This window comes from Primulina tabacum, chromosome 1 (assembly GCF_025594145.1).
Source record: "Primulina tabacum isolate GXHZ01 chromosome 1, ASM2559414v2, whole genome shotgun sequence".
Lineage (NCBI taxonomy): Eukaryota > Viridiplantae > Streptophyta > Magnoliopsida > Lamiales > Gesneriaceae > Primulina > Primulina tabacum.
Window position 1 is genome coordinate 28,618,642 of NC_134550.1, and position 11,583 is coordinate 28,630,224.

The following is an 11,583-nucleotide window of genomic DNA, read 5'->3' on the forward strand; positions in this document are numbered from 1 at the left end:
TTGAATTTCATAGATGTTACTCGCAAAATTCTAAGAAGTGCCAATTGTTGACATCAAACATTAAATTTTATAAACTTGAGCGTGCTTAATCAAAATTCAAGTATAAAACCCGTGTTTAATTTTTATTTATCATAATTTAATTATATCGAGTCAAATAAACACTTAAACTCGCTTTTTTTGAACACGTGCAGCGAATGATATAACACAATTTGTAAGGGCGAGATGAGATTACACATTGATAAATTATACTGAGACCATTAAGATGATTTTTCGGATATAAAATAATGATAGATGATAAGTGATCACATGTTTAGTTTATTTAATTAATTTTGAAATTAAAATTATGATTAAGTAACGAATAAAAATTTCATCATTTGTCTATAATAAATAAACATCTCATGGACAAAATGACGAAATATAAATAATATAAAAATAATAATTTGATATATATCAGTATTCTAAAAAGTCCGCTTAAGCTGCTTAAGCTTGAAACTTGACAAAACGCCTCGCTTCGGAGAAAAGCGGAAAAAAGTGGTTAAACTTTAGTTTGATCGAATTAAGCATAATTAAGACATTTAATTAAGTGTGGCACAATTAATCGCATCTATTTATTTTTAATTTTTTTTTATTTTGAAAATATGTCTTTTAATTTTAAAATAATAAATTAAGTTTATAACTTAGATGTTTATTTTTTAATCAATCAATTTCTTATATCCTCCACATCACAGTTATGTTATCCATTAAATATTAATCGTTTCACAATAAAGTTTCAAAAACAATCCAACACACACATCAAAGTATCCTTTAAACCCGTAGTAAAAAATAACGCGCCGATATTGTTTTCTTATTTCCTACACATTAACATACAATGATAGGTCAAAGTATCAAAGCAACTGCATATGGACAAATATCAATATGAAAGGAATGGTTATGAGACTGTTTTGCACACACAGCACGATCCAAACAAGCAAATACAAGTCAAAAGAAGATTGTCTATTTAAAGATTAATGTACAAGATATACATATTCGCCAAAACTTCGAAATGTAGAGAATTTGGACCTTCTAAGGAATCAAATAAAAAGGTTTTGCTGCCACATCCTTTGCTCTTGAAAAAATGCGAAAGAAAGCTGTGGATCTTGATATGTATACAAGAGGGCACGATGATCCAGGAAAAACTTTCCGCATTCTACCCCAATATACATCAGGAACTTCCATGGGATCGGACAGAGGAAATTGATTGTGCTGAAACGGATGCAGTCGGGCTGTTCAGGTCTCGCTCCCCATTGACAAGCTTCGGTTTCCCACTCAATCGCTCTATTGCATCTTGACAAATTTCATTAAACCAGTCGTCTTCAGGAAGTACACTACAACAAGCATCACTTGTTAGTTTTCTCATTTGTGAGTTCCCAACCGCAACATAAAAGCTAATGCAAGTTGATAATACTATTTTGGAATTAACGAAGATACATGACATATATGCCAGCTTACAGGTAATAGTGTACCTATTTGGATCCATGCCTGTTGTACCAAATGAAGTCATTGCTTTAGATATAATATCATTGAGAACACGGTGTAAGTTCCTAGACAAGTAGCGGCCATACGAAGCGAAGCACATGACAAATTTCACATCCAAATAGAACTGCAACCAATCAAACATATAAACAAGAGTACCACTAATATGGAGTACGGAAGAGTTTGTAAAAGGGATGTCATTTTATAAACCTGTTGTAGACCAAGAGGACCTAAAGCCCTAGGCCCTTCTTCAATATCATCCCAAAATGTTTGGTCTTCTGAAAGCCACAAGACGACAGTCTCGGTGAGCCTCATTAATAATAACGTGGCAAATCTTTCGCGACCTACAAACATATCTGCTGCTATGCCAGCCATCCTATTCAGTTTCATAAATAGTTCCTGGAAGTAGAACAAAAGATAGCCATCTCAAATATACAGTCCAGATAATCATCAAGATTACATGTATGGAAAGATATAGCAATGTATAAACCCTGCACTGGTAATAGATGCAACCTATTATAATGAAATAAATAGGTAAATGCAACATCATAAGAGGACAACCTGAAATATAGGAGAAGGGAACCACTCCATCTCACCCAATTTCCCATCCATGTTTAGGTACATATCTGCGGTTAGATGGCTATCGCCTTCTTCAGTAAAAATAAGTTCTAACGCATGTTGGCGACAGAAACTATCTTTCAAACAATCAACAGAATTCACAAGGCGCCTCTTCCATTCCCTTTGCTCAGGATTTCGATTTTGACGGTCCACAGGTCTTCTGCGAGAATCATCCTTGTGAATAGCCTGATTCAATGGGGCGAGTTTCATGGCAGCGCGTGGCAAAAGCTCATCGGCTAGTAAAGATGCATTTGCAAGCAATGCAATCTGTTGGGCCTCAGTTTCAGCCATCCGAACAATTTTATTTCCTGAACCTTCACCATTGGCCTCTTCTTCCATGGAGCCGGGTAATGCTTGTATGAGCATATTAACATAGGAATTAAACACCTGGTACAGGCCATCCAAGGTCTGATTTCCCAACTGCATACTTAACAGGGGTCCTACGTCTTCAAAAAAATCCTGCACAAAATAAAAAGGGCGGTGTAACCAGCTAGAAGTTTTCACCAGGCAAACAAAATGAAATCAGATAAACGTAAATAAGATATGGCAAATGCATACTCATACCAGAAGCAATTTATATTTTAAAACATAAAAAAAAATATAGATTTAAATCTGAAAAGGAGCAAACACTAGGCTGTGGAAAAAAATATCAACCAATAAATTAGACTGACCAAAATCTCTCACTTATGTAGACTTCACCATCAACCACAATCAATCTCTACACTTCACTTTCTGAAAATTCAGCTATGGACAAAATTTTCTACAAGGACAAGCACAACTGTTTATCCTACATTGCACTTGTAGCCTTAATCATGCACCATTTGTGTATAGTTAATGTTGCAACCGATAATCAACAAAATAAGGAAAGAAGCAACGGATTGAAGAAGGGGATCACAATACAAAAAAATTTCATTCGCTTTTAAATCAACGGAGGAATAAGGCTACCATTAATAGATTGGAAAGAGATTATGGATCAGTTACAAGTGATGAAGATGAAATTGTCCAATTATTGTGAAGTTCTATAAGGAGCTGTATAGCAAGTCAGACATGAGAGGTTAGGGTATTGAAAGAGTGGAGTGATGCCCCATTGTTGGAGATTTGAGTCAAGATTTAGAAAAACAGTTCTAAGAAGAGAAGGTCAAGAAGGCAATTTTTCAATGTGATGGATGTAAGAGTCAGAGGGCGGATGGCTTCACTTTGGCTTTTTTTCAAGAGTGCTGGGATATTGTTAAAACAGACTTAATGAAGGTTCAATGAGTTTTTTGAAAACGGAATCATAAATAGCGTAACCAATGAAACGTACATTTGTTTGATCCGGAAGAAAAATGAATCGATCAAAGTTAAGGATTTCAAACCGGTTAGCCTTATAACAAGTTTGTATAAGATAATAGCAAAAGTCTTGACAAGAATCAAGAATGTGATGTCAGAAACAATATCCGAATCTCATAATGCGTTTGTTGATGAACTATTGGAAGACGGAAGGAGGAAAAAGAAAAAAAGGTAGGTAATGAAGGTGGATTTCGAAAAAACATATGATAGCGTGGATCGGGATTTTTGGATTTTGTATCGAGGAAAAATGGGTTTGGAGAGAGATGGAAAAGATGGATCAAAGGATGTGTGTCGAACGTATCGTTTTCCATTATGATTAACGGAAGGCCGATGGGTAAATTTAATGCTCATAAAAGGCTTAGACCGTGTTGGGAAAATTGTTGATAAAGCTAAGGACAGGAATATAATTAGAGGGATCGAGGTTGGAAAAGACGGGATAGTGATATCTCATCTTCAGTTTACGAACGATATTCTATTCTTTGTTAAGAAAGAGAATCATATCAGGTTTTTGGTGAAAGTTGTGAGAGCATTTTGCGACATGTCTGGATTAAAAATCAATTGGGAAAAGAGTGCTTTGTTGGGTATCCATTGTGAAGAAGAAGAAGTTGAATTGTTAGCCCAGCAAATTGGATGTGGTAAGGAGAAGTGCCCGATTAAGTATTTGGGAGTGCCTTTAGGTGAAAATCCATTACAAGCCTCGTTTTGGAAACGCATCCTATCTAAGATGCCAAAAAAATTGGCAAGTTGGAAGAAAGTTTTTTTGTCAAGGGGGGAAGGTTAACTTCGATAACATCCGTTTTATATGCACTCCAAATTTATTACGTCTCTTTTTAGGGTGCCAATAGGTATAGCGGACGCGATGGAGAAAATTTCAAAGAATTTTTTTATGGGATGGATCTGATGGTCTGGGACATAGTCACTTGGTTGCCTGGGAACATGTGTGCAAACCTAAAGAAAAAGACGGATTGGGTATTGAGAATATTATTTTGAGAAACAAGGATATGTTGGGGAAATGGTGGTGGAGATTTTATGTGAAAAATGGGATGTTGTCGAAGAAGATCATAGTGAGTAAATTTTAATTACAAGAGAATGGGTGGGATGCGGGTTTAGCAAGAAACGTCACAGTCAAATGCCCATGGAAGTTTGTTTCCCGATCATTCCCGACTTTTCAATAATTAGTTACGATTAAGGTTAGAAGAGGTAAAAAGGATAGATTTTGGGAAGACATTTGGCAGGGGGATTCTTCTTTTAAAGAACTTTATCCAGCTTTATTTCAGCTATCCGCAGTTCATAATATGTCTATATCATACTTTGTTCAATTTGACAATTCATCGTCTTTCCATTCATGGGATTTGCATTTTGAAGAGGTGTGAGAGATGAGGAGTTATTAAAGTTGACTGAGTTATTAGGTTTGTTAGATAGGATTAGGTTAAGTGAAGGGGTAGATAACTATCGAGTGTGGAGTGGGGATCCTTCTGGTGTTTTGTCAAATCTTTCTTTGAGTCTTTTTTTCAACAAAGTCGCTTTTCCGATTTTCCTTATTTCCATGTTATTTGGAAGATCCCAGTTCCAACAAAGATTAAGGTATTCTCGTGGACAGCGATTCTGGGTAAGCTGCCAACCTCGGAGATGATGCAAAAAAAATGGCCCTCAATTTCCATGAGCCCCAATTGGTGTGTGTTGTGTAGGAATGTTACGGAAACACAGGATCGTATGCTAATTCATTGTGCATTCACGAGCGGCTTGTGGGCTAGAGCTTTGAAAGAATTGAACTTGGTTTGGGTAGTGCCTCAGTCAACGAATGATTATTTGCTATGGATCTAGGACAGTTAATTGGCAGGAGGGGAAGAATTTTTTGGCAAGTGGTGTTTCAAGGAATATGTTGGACAGTGTGTGGTTAGAAAGAAATCGAAGAATTTTGGAAGATACGGAAGACAATAGTGACGAGTGCTTGGATAAAATCAAGATCAAAGTTGCTATGTGAATTAGCACTCATTATGAATTTAAGAACGTGTCGATCTCAAATATATTCAGATATTGAGCTTATGTGTATCATTGATAGAGCATTGATATTATGAAGTTTCTGTTGAAAGTGGACCACTAGTCCACTCATTGTAATTAATTCTTATAATATTAATAATAAAATATCGTTTCTTATAACAAAAAGAAGAAAGAAATATGATGGCATATAATGGAAATAAAGTTTCCAGAGGTAATCCTTTGTACAAGGGATATCTTCATCACAACATTCAAAACAAAATAACATAATGCACCATAATCTCTCTCCTCCCTCATATTTTATTAATCACTCCGCTCGCTCCCTTCCTATTTCTTCTAGAGTACCCTTGATCCGGCCCACTAAACCCCTTGAGATCCAGTCTTGCAACAGTTAATATTGTTCACATTTCTAGTTTGAAATAGAATACTCTTTATATATCATCAACCAAATTATATAATATCTAACGTTCTAGAGAAATCTATACGTGTTTATTCATGCAGCCAGAAGAGTAAAGCATTTCTCCGACCAAAGTCAGCAGCCTCATGGTCATATTCTATCTCTTGAGCTAGCATACAAAGATATCCCATAAGATAGCTGAAGAAGGGATTTATCATGTCCTGCTGGAGAGAACTAATATGTTTACCTGGACCATTAAATTGAAACGATGAGCACTACTAGAGAGCTTATACTGATGTGCCATAGCACCACCGATAGCTGCACTAGTCCTTCCAGGCATGCGTGCAGAGGTTGGAGGATATGTAAGTTCCCAATTGTCAGCAGCAGCTAGAGCAGCTGTACTCTCTTCAATCCGCTTAAGATTAGCATCCAATGCTTGCTCGACACTAGGCCTGAAAAGCTTCAGAAGTATAGGACAAAGAGCAAGCCCACGAGCTTCCAACAGTGAACAGTGCCCTAAAGCTATTTGAACACATTCTGCAGCAGATCTCAAACCCCCAGCAGCAGCAGATGACGCTAATGCATGCCTTTTGACAAGCAGGGCAAAGGCCTCTGTCTGTTTTGTAGCCCACACCACAAGCTCAGATGTATAAGCTGTCTCCTTACCAAAAATAGCCAAAGAATCATTGGCTGCTTGAGCAATAGCAGAGAATACTAGCTGTGAAAGTGCTGCTGTGTACGCTCCTCCATAAGAAGTGCTTGATGGACGTAGGCTTTGCATGTTGTACTGGTATCTCTTGTAATGCGCATTGAGTAGTAGACTATGAGCACGAGGACCATCACCGAGCTTTTTGAGAGCTGATATAGCAGTGCGAAGCTCAGTACCCCGTGTTGAAGGTTGACACGCAGCTTCAGCAAGCTGATCAGCTAACTTTTGCCTACGTTGAATTATAGTTGTCTGGAGTGACAAAAGCAACGGTGGAGTAAATGTTTTCTTTTCTTTTGCTTCAGACAATAAGCTTTCTCCTTCATCAAGACAGGCTAAAGCCTCATCAATTCTCCTTTCAGCCAACAAAACATCAAGGAAATCAGGAAATTCTGTTGACCATTTCTCAATATCTGAAGGTTCTCTAACTTCATCTCCAGATAAACCATTTTCCGTAGAGTGATCAGAAACAGTAGCTGAGACAGATTCCATATGAACTCCCTCGGCTAAACTATGAACCATTGTTGCCTGGGTGGATAGCAAGTTTCTCATCAAAGAAAGCTCACCCTCTAAATCTGAAATCTCTTTGGATGTACTGCAAATTTTGTAAAATAGGGGAAAAGGAATTTTAGATTGACTTAATGAGCACTAGACAACAGTTACGCACACTGCAAACAAATAATGAGAAAAAAGTCCAACAAATTCAATAAAGCATCTATTGTCGACAGGAACAACCATATAATATTTTTTAAAGGAAATGAGGGGCGAGAGAAAGAGAGCATGCCTATACAAAAAACTAAATTAGTATAAAGGAGAACCTGGATTGTGCGGCTGTTGCCAAATGGTCTAGTGCTTAGCTGGTAGTTGTATCATGTATGATTCTCATTGTACAATAAAATTTCTAACATACTACTTTGTACTGTTTGACGAAATAAATTCAATAATAGAGTTAACATAAAGCTGTGATTTAGGATATGGTTTTGAAAAATAGATCTTAAAGTTATATGCATGGCTTTTTTTTCCCAGTTTCCAGCTCCATAATACTATCTCCAAAAAAAGAAGAAATGAGAGAAAAAACCTGACCGAATAAAAGCGGTATAATTAGCATATACACTTCTGCGCATTTCTTCCGCAGAAGCTCTCTTCAGATCCACAAGATACGAGCATAATTGTCTAATTTCCTGCAAAACATATATATGTACATGTATCAATTCCTGGACAAAGCACATATTCCTACAAAATTGGAACCTTGAAAGGACCAGATCGGAGCAGAAGTAAACATAGGAATAAGATATAAACTTTGGAAATAAGCAGAAGAACATGAATTTTCCCCCTCCATTCAACTCATGACAATCAACTTCGGAGTCATTTGATTTTGTTCGAGTACTCCTTAGAGCACATGGTGTTAATTGTGGTCTCCAGACGTTTGAGCAAAGTCACAATGTTACGTACTATGTACAACTCATCTAAGCAAAATACAATGATATCACTAAGGTCAAATTCTCTGTAAAACAACATTCAGGTGCTAAACACATAGAACTAAAACCTGTTTCTTTTGCCGAAAAATTCAGTACTACGGTAATTGCACAATCACAAATTTTGAATTTTTACGTAAATGATATCTTCTGGCGACAAGAAAGAATCTCATTGATTGATATTTTTACCATGTCAATCATCAATATGATCTTAACATGCAACTTTCTAAGCATCCATTCAAGCAAAACATAGGAAATAACATTGCAGCCCAATGATGTGAACCACGTACATTTAGGTCATCCAAGCAAAACAAAATGCTATCTAACACTAGGGTCAAATTCTCCACAGAAATAACATTCAGGTGTCGAATAGATTCCATCAAAACCTGTGTTATCCATGCCTATTCAATTACCCTACATTGAGAAATTGTTCGTCGCCATCAATTTGTATAATTTGTAGTTCAACAAAATGAAGCTGATGAGGACAGTTAACACACTCGTGGATGCTCATGGTGCATAGATAGAGTAGAGCGTGGGCACAAGGCAAGATGTGTGGTCTATTCAAGTGGAGCGCTTAAAAACCAACACGCTACAATATAAAAAATTGAGTAGAATTTTAATGTATAATCCATTACATACTTGACAAGTTAATAAACAACAGTTAAATATATAGTCATTAGTTTAGAAGCAAAATGAATTACTGTAATTTTGCATTATATTCCTATTTCAATTTTAAAGTACGCTAACAAAGTGGCTTGAACCTTAATCGCGCACCAATGATAGGGCTTCATCATTAAAGTAATACGTTTTTCAAAGGCCTACACTGGTGCGTGAGTCAAGGTTCAAAGGCTGGCCTCTGAGCCTGGGAACATGCCTTGTGGACTTTTAATAAATAATATGGTCATCAGAAATCCAAACCACAAGGCTTGCAACTCCTAACTAAATAAAAGTTAAATAACAAATATGATTATTTTTTTTAAAACCAATCATCAAATGTTGATGCCATAATAACGGACGATGCATCAAATGCCACTGAAGACGATGGACATACCACACGCTTCAACATTTTGTCAAAGATAATTGCCAAGATTCTTAACTAGTGACCATTTTTTCATCCAATGATAATCAATTGTAACATGCATGTATTTGCCAAATCAACACAGAACTCTAAGTGGCACAAAGACAAGTTGTGCATCATGTAACATAGATCCAATGAATTCTATTCGGATGGTCCAGAAAATATCTACAACAGCTTTTCATAAAAGTATAAAAGGAAATTTGGCCCCATAATTTATAAACCGAATCTGGCCACGTTTCGTTTTTTGAAGCTTTTTAAGGAAAAAATTATCATAAACATTAATATTTTTCACATGTCTTGAAAGATTCCTGTTTCTCTTCCCCGCCAACCCAACTCCTAAAAAACAGCCAACCCTATTCTTCAGAGTATGTTAAATAAATGTCCGGGACATAAATCGGATAATACGGTATATGTTTGATTATGTGCTCGGATTATGACATTTTTACGTGTTTATTTTACAATTTGGAAAAAAATGTATTGTATTAAAATATATGAATAAAATGAAATTATATTCAAAGGAATGAAAATTTCAATATAAGATCATGATTGTACAAGTATGGAAATGAGAAGACAATATAGTTTTAGAAAAGAAAATTGGAAATATTTGGATAAATTTTTGGGGAAAATATTGCCTTTGTTTCCCGTCAAAAACAATCTAAAGGAAGCAAATGCAGTCAAACTCTAATGGCATGGCTCATGATAAATATAGATGGAGAATTTCTTACAAGTTTCAAACAATTCATTCTTATAATTACCATTTGCAAGATTAAAACGATTCCTTACCCTATGAAAAATATGATTATTTATATCTTCATCAAGAAATCGTAAAAGAAGTCTTACAACCAAATAATAAGCACAAAAATTGACAGCATAAAGAAGTAGAGACATAAAAAGGGGAAACCTTTTCGTTGAGGGAGTGACACTTGGACTGGACATATGTGTCGGCGTCGAAATTATCGGATTTGAAGACGTTGAGATTCTCATCGAATTTGGCGGCTACATCTTTGAGATTCGCCTTTGCTGCAGCTGCGGAATGTAGTGATCTGGACCGAGATGTCTTGATTGAAGCCATGTTGAAAACAAGTAGACTAAAACTAAGCTACGATTCAGATCCGATGTGGTAGATCATGAATACAGATTAGGGTTAATATGATAGACAGCCGGAGAATTTCTCCGGCGTGGGTTTCGGTTGGCTGAGGAGAGACTTGCTTGGCTTTAGCCAAAAGAAGCTCAACTACTCCGCGTGGGTTGTCTATAATTGACGCATGTATATTTTATAATTATAATTATAATTTGATGATTACTATTTACTAGTTATACAATATAATTAAAAAAAATTGCATATAATATATGTGATGAAATTATAATAAAGGTAATATTGAAATGAAAAGAGATGATTCAAAAAATTGGTATTCTATCGATGTAGTCAAAAAAAATATATATTATTCAAAATTAAAAGATTCATATAGTAGGTCAATTCAAGTAATCAACCGCGATCTGGATAGTCAGGTGGCTCTTCTATACTTCCCTAAGAAGAAAGTTTTGTGAGTTGTCATGTGCGTCATTACCGACCGTTAGAGGCGTTGTAGGTTTTTCAAAAAAACTTTTTTACGCTCAAGTCAACGATGATCCGATGAAATTAACTCTATAAAAAAAACCGTGTTTGAAATGGAAAATGAGAGGAGATGTGTATTTATAGGCTTTTAAAGGGTTGGTGGGATTGGTCTCAATATCCTACTAACTTAAATCTGATGATTTTATTTACAAGATCTAAATGATTGAACTGAGTTATACGATTAATAGGGTGTAATCCGTAATAGACTACCCACTCTTGAGCACATCCTACGAGTTGGGAGTGGTCAAAAGTCCAAAGTTTGGAGTAGTAAGTATAATAATTTGAAGTAACCTTATTTAGATAATTCTAAGTAAAGATGACTGGGATTTAGAGAATCCGATAAAATAATAGAAACGTATAACTTTGTCTTTGTGAAATAGTGTTTTGACACTAAATTCAGGGAATAAATTGAAATTTTTATTTTGGGTCTTTGACACCCACTATGTTGGGGAAAAATCCATAAACCGTACAATCCATCATGCTAAAGCATTAAGAATTTGGCTGAAAATTTAAGTGGAAGCGTACCTGAAACCATAATTCTGAATTATTTAGAACGTGCCCTGATCTTCTAGATCTACGCACTCTTTTCTTGAGAGAATCATTTAGTTTTCTATTCTAAACTATTTTCTTAATGTGGACGAGAATAGGGAACGTGATATCGCATAATTTGGGGACCGTGACCCATATATAGATAATTTTTATCATTATCTTCTGATATTTCTGTTTTAGTTCATCATAAAAACAGAAATTAAACTTACATCTCTACACATTAAAAGCTCAATAACCTGAAACATTAGTTGATCACTTTATTTGTGCTTAACTTAATAGACAATCTACAACGCATAATTATTCACA

At 35.7% G+C, this 11,583-nt stretch overlaps 1 protein-coding gene across 1 annotated transcript; it reads right to left on the reverse strand.

The window, feature by feature from the left end:
* Positions 1 to 798: 798 nt before the first annotated feature.
* Positions 799 to 10,378, reverse strand: LOC142543485 (exocyst complex component EXO84B). The gene is made up of 7 exons (XM_075650782.1): positions 10,015 to 10,378; positions 7,644 to 7,741; positions 6,102 to 7,155; positions 2,074 to 2,589; positions 1,723 to 1,911; positions 1,503 to 1,639; positions 799 to 1,364 (listed from the first exon to the last, which is right to left on the reverse strand). The coding sequence occupies exons 1-7, from the start codon at positions 10,183 to 10,185 to the stop codon at positions 1,202 to 1,204; spliced, it is 2,328 nt and encodes a 775-aa protein (XP_075506897.1). The 5' UTR covers positions 10,186 to 10,378; the 3' UTR covers positions 799 to 1,201.
* Positions 10,379 to 11,583: the final 1,205 nt, after the last annotated feature.